Source organism: Hypanus sabinus, chromosome 19 (assembly GCF_030144855.1).
Source record: "Hypanus sabinus isolate sHypSab1 chromosome 19, sHypSab1.hap1, whole genome shotgun sequence".
Classification (NCBI taxonomy): domain Eukaryota; kingdom Metazoa; phylum Chordata; class Chondrichthyes; order Myliobatiformes; family Dasyatidae; genus Hypanus; species Hypanus sabinus.
The window spans coordinates 64261261-64275955 of NC_082724.1; the positions used below are offsets into that span (position 1 = coordinate 64261261).

The window sequence follows — 14695 nt, forward strand, 5'->3', positions numbered from 1 at the left end:
GTCATAGTCTCAAGACTTACAGGCTTGACCAACATAGAGGTAAGCAATTATGTCTATGTTATCACAGCATCAGATGTACAGTCATTAATCAATGGACTTCTCTGTGACAATCCTTAATGAAAGAGCATGATTAGATTAAATTATTCCTCTAGATACAGTGTAATCTTCCTAAGTATCAATAACAAAGCTATTTTTGTAGTCTTTCATTAACTCAAAACAACTGGAACTGACTGCTTGCTCCAGGCAGAGAATTCTTTTAAAGATAACCTAGTTGTTATCCCTCCCCCATAGCTTTGTCGCTATTGCAAACCTGCCTGGGGATTTTTTTGTCCTTCTGCTGTTGCTTTTATGGTGATCTTGCTTGCCAAAATGAATTTGTGATGGATAATGAGTTTGGCCACATGACTGACCTTTTGGTGGGAGAACAGTTAAGGACCTGAGATCCTTGAACTTTGGATGTTAAGAGAGACAGTGAATTTAGTCAAGAAGGAAAAGGAAGCGTAGATGGCAAAAATCTTGGGAAGCTAAAGAAGGGAATTAGGGGACCCAGGAGGGGCCATGAAAGTAGAGTTAAAGAGAATCCTAGGGCACCCGATACATACATCAACAGCAAGAGGATATCTAGGGAACAGGCAAAAATAAGTACTTCGCATCAGTATTTACCAAGGAGAAGGACATGGATGATAGGAAGATTGATATGGAGTGTGCTAATTTGCTTGGGAATTTGGAGATAAAGAAGGAGAAGGAATGGGTCTCTTAAAACAATTAAAGGTACCCAGGGCCTGATGTGATATTCTGTAGATTATTAAGAGAGACAAGGGATGATTGGGCCTTAACTAACATCTTCGTGCCTTACCTTGCCACAGAAGAGGTCCCGAAGAACTCGTGAGTTGCTAATTTTGTTCCATTATTCAAGAAGGGAAATCCTGGAAACTATAGAGCAGTGAGTCTTAATCAGTGGTGGGAAAGTAACTGGAGTTACTAGGAATAGGATATGTGAGCATTTAGAAAAACATAACATGTCATGTACTCCTATCTGAATTGAGATTTTGAGGAGGTGGCAAAGGTGCTTGACCTATGGATGCTGTGTACATGTATTAAAAAGGTTCCCCTTTGAGAGTCTCATCAGATGTATGAGATCGAAAATGAAATGGGTATTTGTATTCAGAATTGGTTTACCCATAGAAGATAAAGGGTGGATGAGACTTATTCTGGATGCAGGTTGTGTCACTTAAATCTTTGACATAGATGCTCAGTGGAGAGTTGAATCACAGCCCGGTATGGATGCACCTAGAACAGAAAAGCCTACTAAAACTGATGAATACAGCACAGTCCATAACAGAAAAAGCCCTCCCCACAATTAGTATATCTACAAAGAGCGCTGCCACAATAAATCAGCATCCATCATCAAGGATCCCCACCCTTCAGACCATGCTCCCTTCTCACTGCTGCCATCAGAAAAGAAGTAGAGGAGCCTTAATCCCACATAACCAGGTCAGGAGCATTCATTATCCTTCAACCATCCGGGTCCCGAATCAGTGTGGATAATTTCACTCACTTCAATGCTGAACTGATTCCACAACCTATGGGCTCACTTTCAAAGACTCAACAACTCTTGTTCTCAAGATTATTTGTTTACTTTTTTTTGTATTTACACAGCATGTCTTCTTTTACACATTGATTGTTCGTAGATTTTCATTGATTCTATTCTATTTCTTTGTTCTACTGTGAATGCCCGCAAGAAAAAAAACCTCAGGGTGGAATAAGGCAATATATTTATTAAAGTTTATATATGTATAAACTTTAATAATAAATTTACTTTTGAACTTTGAACTATTGGTTTTCCTCAGGGATCCGTAATGGGACCTCTGTTGTTTGTGATATATTTAGATGATCTGGATGAAAACATAGATCGGTGGATAAATAAGTTTACAAATGATACAGAGATTGATGTTATTGAGGATAGCATAGAAGACTTCCAAAGGATAGATTAGAATATAGATCAACTGCAGATGTGGGTGGAGAAATGGCAAATGAAGTTTAATCTGTCCTTGTATGAGATGTTGCACTTTAGAAGATCAAATATAAAGTTATGATACACCAGAACCCTTAACACTGTTGATGTGCATAGGGATCTTGGCGTCCAAGTCCATAGCTCCCTGAAGGTGGCTACTCAGGTTGATAGGGTAGTAAAGAAACCATAGGCTTGTCTTTTTTAGTCATGAGAACTGAGTTCATGAGACAAACTAGGGTTGTTTTCTTTGGAGTGGCAGAGGCTAAGGGGGAATCTGATAGAGGTTCATAAGATTATGAGAGACATAGACTGATTAGGCAGTCAGTATCTTTATCCTGAGGATAAAATGACTACAATTAGAAAACATGCATTTAAGTTTTTGGGCGGTGGGGGGAGAGGGTAAGTTCAAAAAATATGTGGGGCAAGTTTTTTAAAAAGAGACTGGTGGATTCCTGGAATGTGCTACTGCGGATGGTGGTAGAGTCACATGGGATAGACCCATTAAAGAGGTTCTTAGGCACATGAATGTGTGGGAATTGGAAGGATATGGACATAGTGTGGACGTAAGGGCACTTGGGTACTACTGTAATTAGCTCATTACAACATCATGAGCCTGTTCCAGTCTTATACTGTTCCATGTTCTTTTCACATACCTTAGTGTCTTGTACACGGGCCACCATTCCAAACTCCTTGATGATGCAAGTTTTGGAGATATAGTATCCTGTGACAGATTTCAAGGAGACATGGACAGGAGGCTACAGCTGACTGTTAAGCCACAGGTGAAATTTAATGCTGAGAAATGTAAAGTGTTACATTTTAGCTGGAAGAATGAGGAGAGGCCATAGAAATGAGCAGGTGCAATTCAAAAAGGGAATGCAAGAACAGGGAAATGTGTGAGTAAATGTATGTTGTTTTTAAAAAGTCATTAAAAACATGCAAAATCCCAGGTTTTATAAACAGAGCCTCAGAGTATAAGCTCAAGGAATTCACAAAGCATCTTTATAAAACATTGGTTTGGCCTGAACGACTGCATTGTATCCAGCACAATACTGAGAAGGTACAGAGGAAGCTCGTGAACATGCTCCCAGAGACGAGGGATGTGATGATGTAGAAAGGAGAATGTGGAGTTTTTTTGGAACAGAGGAGGTTGTGATGTGATCTGGTAGCAATATTCAAAATCATGAAAAGTAGAGACAAAGTAGGTAGAGAGAGACAGTTCCCATTGGCAGAGATTTAAGAACCCAAAGACATAAGATGAAGATGATAGGCAAAGAAGTAAATGTGACCTAAGACATAGAAACACAAGCAGGCCATTCAGCCTCACACATCTGCTCCATCATTCAGTAAAATCATGGATTTTACAATTTATTCATGCAATAAATCTTTAGGAACTGAGATGTACTGGCAAGAGTTGTACTGGATGCAAGTTCAAATGTTGAATTCAAAGAGACTCAATAAATATCTAAAACCACCCCTCCACAACCTTCTCTCCCAAATGTTGTTGGGGGATAGAATCTATGGATACAAACCATTCTTTGTCTCCTCCTTTGAGGGCCCTCACCTTCTGCTCTAGTTGGATACCTGTGCTGCAGTTCCAGTTTGTACATCAAGACTTCACTGAATTATTTTGTGAGTTCAATTTTTAGGATCAGAGCATCTTTGGCAAGCCTATTAATTGCCCCATTCCTGATTCCCTCAGAGAGGTAATGGTAAGCCATTTTCATTATGAGTACATTTTAATCCACATTAATTTCTCTATAATAAATCTATATAATTTGTGACTGAATGTCAGTTCTGAGTTAGAGACCCATAATAGATTGGGAACCACTTTGTCGAGCACCTTCTGTCCATCACAAAAGGTGGCATTTCCTGGTGGCCACTCTTTTCAATTCAACTTCCCATTCCTTTCCAACATTGTCAGTCCATGGCCTTCTCTACTGCCACAATGAGGCTACACTCAGACTGGAGGAGCAACACCTCATAATCAGTCTGGTTAACCTCCAACTTAATGGCATGAACAGCAATTTCACCAACTACCTGTAATTCCTCTCCCTTCCCTCTTCACTTTTTTCATTCTCCATTCTGGTTCCCCTTTCAACTACCCATCACCTTCCCCAGCTGCCCCTCCTCTCCTTTCTTCAATGGTCCACTGACATATCTTATAAGATGTCTTCTTCTTCAACCCTATATCTCTTCCACCTATCACCTTACAGCTTGTACTCCTCTCTCTTCCCCTACCTTCTAATTCTGGTTCCTGTCTCTTCCTCTCCAGTCCTGATGAAGAGTCTCAGCTGAAAACATTGACTGTTTATTCCCCTTCATCAACGCCGCCTGACTTGCTGAGTTCCTCCAGCATTTTGTGTGTGATGTTCATGATTTCCAGCATCTGCTGAATCTCCTGTATTTATTACTAACATTCCACTACTATTATGATAACCACTTTTCTTTCTTAATTCTGCTGCCTGGAATTAGTACCCAGCTCTTTGGGCCTTATCCTAGGTAAGACTAAAAGCCTTAAAACTTAAAGCATATGTCTTTAAAATAACAAAATGCACTTCTGAGTGAGGTTTGCTACCAATAAGAGAAACTCATTCTTTCCTGTTTTCTTATTGTGTTTGTAGTTTATTAGAGAAGATTGAACAGGAAACATGGAGAGAGACTGGTGTTTCCTTCGTATTATCTGTAACACGCCTCATGGAACGTCTGCTGGATTACAGGTAACTGCCTCTGCAGAGGAAAAATACACTTCTAAAATAGTAACATTATCATGGTTAATTGCTGTTGGCAGCATATAATACCAGGTTTGTTTCATGAGAGAATATAAAGATCTTGCAAATTCCTTTTCACTGATACGCCAGGATCAAGCCACTTGTTGATTCATCTCAAGATATGTAGGTTTTTGGTGTTGCTCAGACCTATCAGTTCTTGAAAAGGTTGTGATGGATTTTAGATGTGACTTGATGTAATTGAGTACTTGGTTGGTTAGTTCAGAAGGTTGTCATTAATTGATTCTGTTGAAGTAGGACCGGAGTTAGATATTGACCAGATTCAGTAAGCACAGATTTTCATCCCTGAAGGAAGGCTTTCCAATAATTTCAATAGTTAAAGTCAATGTATATTTATTATCAAAGTATGTATATCTCACCATTTACTACCTTATGATTCATTTTTGCAGGCATTCACAGTAGAACAGCGAAACACAATAGAGTCAATGAGAAACTACACACAAAGGCTGACAAACAACCAGTGTGCAAAAGAAGACAAACTGTGCAAAAACAAATAAATAAGTACTGAGAGTTTGAGTGGCAGAGTCTTTGAAAGTGAGTCTATAGGCTGTGGAAACAGTTCAGTGTTGAGGCAAGTTATTTCCATTGGTTCAAGAGCCTGATGGTTGAGGGACGATAACTTCCTGAACTTGGTGGTCTGAATCCTGAGGTGCTTGTACCTTCTTCCTGATGACAGCAACAAGAAGGGAGCATGACCCAGATGGTGGGTGTCCCTGATGATGGATGCTGCTTTCCTGCGACAATGTCTCGTGTAGATGTGCTCCATACCAGGCTTGATGCAGCCAGTCAGTATACTCCCCACCACACATCTATAGAGGTTAGCCAAATTTTAGATTGCATGCCGAATCTTTGCAAACATCGAAGGAAGAAGAGGTACTGGCGTGCTTCCTTCATAAAGGATAGGTTGTGTAAATTGATAACACTAAGGAATTTGAAGTTACTGATCCTCTCCACCTCTAATTCCCCGATGAGGACAGGTTCATGAACCTCCGGTTTCCTCCTCCTGAAGTCAACAATCAGAATCCGGTTTAATATCACTGCCATATGTCATGAAATTTGTAGTTTTGTGGCAGCAGTACATTGCAATATATAGTTATAAAACTATAAGCAAAAATATATATAAATAAGTAGTGCAAAAAAGAGAAAAAAATACTGAGGAAGTGTTAATGGATTCATTGTCCATTCAGAAATTAGATGGCAATGGGAAAGAAGCTGTTCCTGAAACATCAAGTGTGTGTCTTCAGGCTCCTGTACTTTTTCCTTGATGGTAGTAATGAGAAGACAGAATGTCCTGGGTGATGAGGGGCCTTAATGATGGATGTCACCTTTTTGAGGCATTGCCTTTTGAAGGTGTCCTGGATGCTGGGGAGGATAGTGCCCCGATGAAGTACAACTTGCTGCAGCTTATTCCGATCCTCTGCAGTGGCCCCTCCCTACATAAGGTGATGCAACTAGTTAAAATGCTCTCCAAGATACATCTGTAGAAATCTGCAAGTGTCTTCAGTGATATACCAATTCTCCTCAAACTTTCAGCTCTTTGGTCTTGCTGACATTCAGTGAGAGGTTGTTGTTGTGGCACCACTCAGCCAGGTTTTTAAACTCCCTCCTATATGTTGTTTGTCTGCTGAAGCTTTCCCATGGGCTGATTAATTAGTATCAGCAGATATTAAACCACATTTACAATATCTCTGATTTTATTTCTGATCTGTGCCAACTTAGATGTCTCTGTTGGTGTAACAGTATAGGTACTGCAGGCCTTTGGTGGGTCTGGGTGGGAAAAGACATAAGTCTTCATGTCCCTGATTATTCTCACAGTCCAGCAGGATTTTTCAAAAATGGGAGAATTACATCTGGAAGTTAATTCCCATTTGAAGAACTTAAGCACAAAATCTAGGCTGATCCTTCACTGAAATACTGAAGTGTATTGCATTATCGATAGTACTGACTTTCTAGTGTAATTTTAAATGAAACTCTGTAAGAGATTTCACAGCATTTTTTAAAGCCAACCAGTAGAGTTTTTCTTTCTCTACCAGCCAGCATTTTCTGCTTATCTTGTGACAAAAAAACGAACTCAATCAGTCTAGCAGCAACTGTTTGGAGAGAGTTTGCTCAACAAGCTTGGTTACTTCTTAAAAATACCTACAGACACCAGCAGATATCAGAACAGACAGGCATGCAAGTGAAAACAAATCATTAATAGTGCTGGCAGTTGAATAATAATTTGTATATCACTCTCCTTTTCCTGCATTTAGTAATGGATTAGGTTAGGTTTAAGTGGGCTGTACAGTTTGAGAATTTGACCATATAAATGATGTGCTATTCCCTGTGCAGGTCAACATTCCAGTAAAGCTGTTCTTTAAAGGATAGATGTTTAGCAATGGTTTCCTAAATCTTCTAGCTATTCAGATTCAGATTTAGATTATTTATTGCATCAAAGCATACAGTGAGATACCGGTATATTTTTGTTAACAACCAACACACCCAAAGGTGAGCTGGGGGCAGGTTGCAAGTGTTGCCACACTTTCCGGAGCTAATATTGCATGCCCACCCAGCAGAATGACACAGAGTGCCAAAAAAACATACCAAGCAACAATGCAGCAATAGCAAAACAAGCCCCGTTCCTCTCTCCTGCTCACCCATGCACATACACAGTCCTCTAAGTATGGCACTGGAGTTGTAGGACAGGCCATCTTCAGCCTCCAGTCTCTAGCAGACTCATAGATTCACAGACGCTGGAACTTTGACATCCACAGTGGACTCCCAGAGATTTACAGACTCAGCTCTGCCACTCCAGCCTCGCCACATACGTAGAAGTGCTGAGTATTCTGCTGTTTTTTCTTCATCAACTAATACCAAGAGCCAGTGATGGAAGTCCATTGACCTGATATATTAGCTCCTTGTCCACTGCTCAGATGTGGCACCAATATTTCCAATAATTTCAGTTTTTATTAGCAAGAATTGATTGGCCATACCATTTTGACATGAGGCCTTGAAAAGTGTAAAGAAGCTACCATTTGCCTCAATTCTATTAAATAAGTGTCAATACTGCATTGAAGTATCAGCCTGGATATTGAAAGACTGGAATACTTATGACTGTGAGGCGAAGTACAGATCCAGTGCCATATTCAAGTTTGCTGACAACACCACTGTTGTTGGCCAAATCAAAGGTGGTGACTAATCAGCATATATGTAGGAGGGGGATTGAAAACCTTGTTGAATGGTGCAGCAACAACAACAACCTCAGCAAAACCAAAGAGCTGATTATTGACTGCAGGATTAAATTCGAGGTTCATGAGCCAGTGCTCATTGGGAGATCGGAGGTTGAGAGGGTCAGTAACTTCAAATTCCTCAGCATTATCATCTCAGAGGATCTAAGACCTGCAAGCAAGTATCATTTCAAAGAAAGCACAGCAACACCTCCACCTTCTTAAACGCTTGCACAGATTCAGCATGTCATCTAAAACTTTCTCAAACATCTATAGATGCACAGTGGGAATTATCCTCACTATTTGCATCACGGCTTAGTATGGAAACACCAGTGCCCAAAAACAGAAAAGTCTACAAAAAGTGGTGGTTACAGACCAGTTCATCACAGGAAAAGCCCTCCTCACTACTGAGCACATCTACAAGGAGCACTGCCACAAGGAAGCAGCATCCATCATCAAGGACCCCCACCATTCAGGCCATTCTCTCTTCTTGCTACTACCAGGAGCCTTAGGTCTCACACCATCAGGTTCAGGAACAATTATTACCCTTCAACCATCAGGCTACTGAACCAGTACAGACAATTTCACTCATTACAACACTGAACTGATCACTGTACACAACCTATGGACTCACTTTTAAGGGCTCTACAGCTCATGTTCTCGGTAATATTTATTTATTTTTAATTATCATTATTATTATTATTAATTATTTTGTATTTGTACAGTTTATCTTTTTTGCACATTGGTTTTGCTTGTCATTCTTTGTGTATAATTTTTCACTGATTCTATTGTTTTTGATAGTATTAAACATGAGAAATACTGAAAATCCAAAGCAACACACACAAAATTACTGGAAGAATTCAGCAAGTCAGGCAGCATCTATAGAAATAAATAAACAATCAACGTTTTGGACCGAGACCCTTCTTCATTTTATTGTATTTCTTTGTCCTACCGTGAATGCTTCAAAAAGATGGATCAAGAGAAGGGTAGTATTTAGTAACATAGCTAATAGTTCAAAGTACATTTATTATCGAAGTATATAGACATACAATCTTGAGACTTGTCTCCTAAGTGGCAGCAAAGAAACAAAGAAACCTGAAAGAACCGATGTAGAAAAAAGACCATCGAACACCTAATATGCAGAATAAAAACACACCATGCCCACATAAAAACCAGTAAATAATGTAAAGGAGCCCATAAAAAAGACAGTCGACACCCAATGTACAGAGAGAAAATACACATCATGCGGACTATAACCGCAAGGAAAGTTTTCTGAACAGAAGTCTACAAAGAGAGTCCCATAGTTCAGCACAGAGCTCAGTCTTGGAGCAGCTCTCGCCTCAGGCCATAACACCTGGCAGCTCAAACATCGAGTTCAGCCACTTGATGCACCCAGGTGCCTGGAACTTGCCATCTTGATTCAGCCTGTAACTGACCTTCCTGATACGGTATGGCACTTAACATGATCAAACCTCAGATCTTCCTTGCTGTTGGTGATGTGCCCGCTGCCTCGCCTTGCCTTGGTTCTGCCACATCGAATTGCCTTCAAGTCCAAAGTGAACCCCCTATGCAGAACCTCATCATTCATCCTACCCTTATTACATGGTAATTTACATGGACCACAACCCCTGGCAGTTCACCTTCCCACTTAAGAATGCTGAGGACTCAATCCAAGATGTCCTGTGTCCTGGCACCCAGGAGGCAAGATACCATCTGGGAACCTTGTTCTTGTCCACTGAACCTCCTCTCCTTCTTCTAACTACCAAATCCCTTATCACCACGACATGCCTTTTCTTTCCCCCTTTCCTTCTGAGTCACAGAGCCAATTCAGTGCCAGAGACCTGACTATTGTGACTTTCTTCTGTTAGATCAAACCTCCCCCCACCTCCCCACCGCCAACAGTATCAAAGTGATATACTGTACAGTGGCATGCAGAAGTGTGGGCACCCCTGGTCAAAATTTCTGTTACGGTGAATAGCTAAGCAAGTAATAGATGACCTAATTTCCAAAAGGCATAATGTTAAAGATGACACATTTGCTTAATATTTTAAGCGAGATTGCTTTTATTTCCATCTTTTACAGTTTCAAAATAATAAAAAAGGAAAAGGGCCCGAAGCAAAAGTTTGGGCACCCTGCATGGTCAGTACTTAGTAACATCCTCTTTGGCAAGTATCACACTTGTAAACACTTTCTGTAGCCAGCTAAGAGTCTTTCAGTTCTTGTTTGGGGGATTTTCATACATTCTTCCTTGCAAAAGGCTTCCAGTTCTGTGAGATTCTTGGGTCGTCTTGCATACGCTGCTGTTTTGAGGTCTCTCCACAGATTTTTTGATGATGTTTAGGTTGGGTGACTGTGAGGGCCATGACAAAACTTTCAGCTTGCACCTCTTCAGGTAGTCCATTCTGGATTTTGAGGTGTGTTTAGGATCATTATCCTGTTGTAGAAGCCATCCTCTTTTCATCTTCAGCTACTTTACAGATGGTGTGATGTTTGCTTCCAGAATTTTCTGGTACTTAATTGAATTCATTCTTCCCTGTACCAGTGAAACGTTTCCCATGCCACTGGCTGCAACATAAGCCCAACGCATGATCAATCCACCCCCGTGCTTAACAGTTGGAGAGGTGTTCTTTTCATGAAATTCTGCACCCTTTTTTTTCCAAACATACCTTTGCTCATTGCGGCCAAAAAGTTCTGTTTTAACTTCATCAGTCCACAGGACTTGTTTCCAAAATGCATCAGGCTTGGTTAGAGCTTGTCAGTCCTGACGAAGAGTCTCAGCCGGAAACGTCGACAGTACTTCTTCCTATAGATGCTGCATAGCCTGCTGCGTTCCACCAGCATTTTGCGTGTGAGGCTTGTTTAGATGATCCTCTGCAAACTTCTGACACTGAATTTTGAGGTGAGGATGCAGGAAAGGTTTTCTTCTGATGACTCTTACATGAAGGTCATATTTGTGCAGGTGTCGCTGCACAGTAGAACAGTGCACCACCATTCCAGAGTCTGCTAAATCTTCCTGAAGGTCTTTTGCAGTCAAACGGGAGTTTTGATTTGTCTCAGAATCTCGCCTCCGAATGCACCACGGCGTGTTTTCCTTTCTGCATCTGAAGCGAGAAGTTTTCTGAATGAGAACTTCCCTACTACTACGGATTCTCATCTCTAATAAATGAATGATTTTGATCATGCAAGATGGTTTTTGTTTCAAAAACCAGATTTTGTTTCTGGCTATTGGTGTAGGTTTACTCTATATTTTATACTCTAATTAAAGTTTTTTTTTCGATATACTAATCTTTTTATTTTACTTACTTCAACTACTGTACTTTATCTTTGGTCATTATTATTAATCCTTCGAAGGTGAATTTTTTTTTACTAAGATGGCGGTTTCTTCTCTAAAATATTTTTGGCTTTTTTTTTGATTTCGCCATTTTTTTTCTCTCGTCTTCTTCCTATAATGCATTTCTTATCACAATTTAATTTTTTTTTTGGTTTGTGTGGGTTTTAACCCGATTTATAAGTTACTAGTGATTATATTCTTTTTGGTTTTTTTTACTACCAATTATATTAAGAAGTTTGGTTTTAGTATAGTGATTATTATTTCTTTAGAGTTTGGGTGGATTTTTTTTTTATCCTTTATATCGGAGTTGTCTTCTGCTGATATGGGGGTAGATTTAGTTTCATTTCTCCTTTTTCCCAGCCTTTTCCTGGCTGGGATGGTCTTTTCTCCTCTTGGGTGGGGGGGGTAGGGTTTTTTTTTCTAAATCTTATGTTCCTTACTTACATCAGTTTTTTTTTTTGTTTCTTCTTTTGGGCTGATTTTAAACTATTAAAATATCTGCTATGTTGTCACTTCCAGGTCTGCCCCTTATTTTTGTTCCTCTTCCGGGTGCATGAGTTCATAATTTGCTTAAACCTTTATATACCAAAGGGTTGAATTCAGAAATATGACTCAGACCATTAATTTTGTCTCTTGGAATACTAATGGCTTAAACCATCCGATTAAACGGAAAAAGATTTTCAAAGTATTCCAAAGACTTAATGCTCATATTATTTTTGTACAAGAAACTCATGTGAGGAAAGAGGACAATTATCGCTTTTTTAGGTTTTGGAGGGATCAACAGTATTGACTCCTCTATTGCATTTGTCCAACACGATATCTTTTCAGATCTGAATGGTAGATTTTTGTTAATTACTGGCTTACTTTTTAACAAAAAGGTTGCTATGGTTAATGTTTATGCTCCAAATGTGGATTGTTCTGATTTTTTAAGTCCTTATTTACTTCTCTACCTAATCTAAATGAATATAATTTAATAATGGGTGGTGACTTTAATTGTTGTTTAAATCCTTTGTTGGACAAAACTATATCTACTCAGACTTTACCTAATAAGTCGGCCACTTGTATTAACTCTTTTTTGACAGATAATGGAATTTTTGATATTTGGAGATTTCGGCATTCTAAGGACAAAGAGTTTTCATTTTTTTCTCACATGTTTATCATTCCTACTCGAGAATTGATTATTTTTTGTTTTATTCCATCGGTAATTGGTTGTAATTATGATATTATAGCCATCTCTGACCATGCTCCATTAAAACTTTCTATTAAATTTACGGATACTGCTTCTAGTGCTAGACAATGGTGACTTGATTCTACCTTACTGCAAGATCCGGATTTTATTAAATTTATGAAGGAACAGATCGATTTCTCCTTTTCAACTAATTCCACAGATGATATTTCTTGCGAAACACTTTGGGACACTTTTAAAGCATATATACGTGGACAGATTATCTCCTACTCCGTTGGTCTAAGAAAACACATTAAGAAGGAAACTCTTTTATTGGTTGATAAAATTAAAGAGATTGACAAGAAATATTTGACTACTCCTAGTAAGGAGCTTTATAAACAAAGGGTTGAACTTCAAATGGAACATAGTTTATTACTTACATCTTTGATTGAAAATCAATTAATGAAAACCAGATCTGATTTTTATATACATAGTGATAAATCGGGTAAACTGTTAGCTAGTCAATTGAAGAATGCTTTGGTTAAACGTCAAACTACTAAGATCCGTCAGCAGAATGGGGATCTGACAGTTAACCATGATGAGATAAACAAACCATTTCAAGATTTTTATACCTCCCTGTTTCATTCCAAATTCCCTCATGATCATAATACCATGTGTGATTTTCTTGGGAAATTGAATTTTCCAAAATTATCATCAGATGATCTTTCAATATTAGAAATTCCTATTACGGATGCAAATATTAAAGGGGTTATTTCCTCAATGAATTCTGGGAATGCACCAGGTCCAGATGGGTATACAGTAGAATTTTTTAAATGTTTTTCTGCTTGGTTATGCACGGTTTTTGAAGAAGCAATTAGATTGGGCAATCTGCCACAATTTTTTTATAGAGCTTCCATTTCTTTAATATTGAAGAAAAATAAAGACCCTACTGACTGTGCATCCTATAGACCAATATCTTTATTGAATGTAGATTCCAAGATCTTTTCCAAGTTACTGGCATCCAGGCTGGAGAAGGTATTACCCCAAATTATTTTGGAAGATCAAACTGGTTTTATTAAAAATCGCTATTCTTTTTTCAATGTTAGGAGATTATTGAATATTGTTTATACTCCTTCACATAGCACTTCAAAATGTGTCATTTCATTAGATGCGGAGAAAGCATTTGATAGAGTTGAATGGCCATACTTATTTAATGTGCTTGAGAAGTTTAATTTTAGTCCGACATTCATTTCCTGGATTAAACTGATAAATCATACTCCAGTAGCCTCGGTGCTTACTAACAATCAAAGATCTCCCTTTTTTCGTTTATTTCGGGGTACTAGACAAGGCTGTCCTCTTAGTCCATTATTATTTGATATTGCTTTAGAACCCTTGGCAATTGCTATCAGAGAATCACGGAACATTTTTGGCATTAATCGTGGGACAGATATACATAAGCTATCATTATATACAGATGATTTATTATTATTTATTTCTTATCCTGAGAAATCCATTCCTGCAGTTATATCATTGTTGGCTCAATTTAGTAACTTTTCTGGGTATAAATTAAATCTTAATAAGAATGAATTGTTTCCTTTAAATAGACAGGTTCCAATTTATGGAAATTTACCTTTTAAATTAGTTAATGACTCTTTTATTTACTTAGGGATTAAAATCACAGAAAACTTTAAGGACTTATTTAAGGTTAATTTTTTACCCTTAATCGATCAGATTAAATGTTTGTTTACTAAATGATCACCAGTATCTTTATCTCTGATAGGTCGGATTAATGCTATTAAGATGGTTATTTTACCCAAGTTTTTATATATATTTCAAGCGGTACCAATTTTTATTCCGAAATCTTGTTTTGCTAATGTTGATTCAAAAATTTCCTCATATATATGGCAGAATAAAAATCCTAGATTAGGTAATAAATATTTACAGAAGGCAAGGAAGGAAGGTGGGTTGGCATTGCCTAATTTTAGATTTTATTATTGGGCAGTTAATATCCGATATTTGATATGTTGGTTAAAGGATTGGGATATATCTTTTAGCCCTCATTGGGTGAACCTGGAAATTAAATCTGTACAAGGATTTTCATTGGGTTCTATTTTTGGGACTTCTCTTCCCTTTGCTCTTTCTAAATTGCCGAAACGAATTGACAACCCGATAGTTAAACATACTTTACGTATA

General features: G+C 38.4%; 1 protein-coding gene across 1 annotated transcript in view; it reads left to right on the forward strand.

Annotated features, from left to right (window-relative positions):
* The window catches only part of dock3 (dedicator of cytokinesis 3), a 964109-nt gene that overhangs the window by 834004 nt on the left and 115410 nt on the right, over window positions 1-14695 (forward strand). Inside the window, exon 34 of the mRNA XM_059944552.1 lies at window positions 4636-4731. Coding sequence (XP_059800535.1) covers window positions 4636-4731 — 96 coding nt within the window. The remainder of the gene's footprint in view (window positions 1-4635; window positions 4732-14695) is intronic.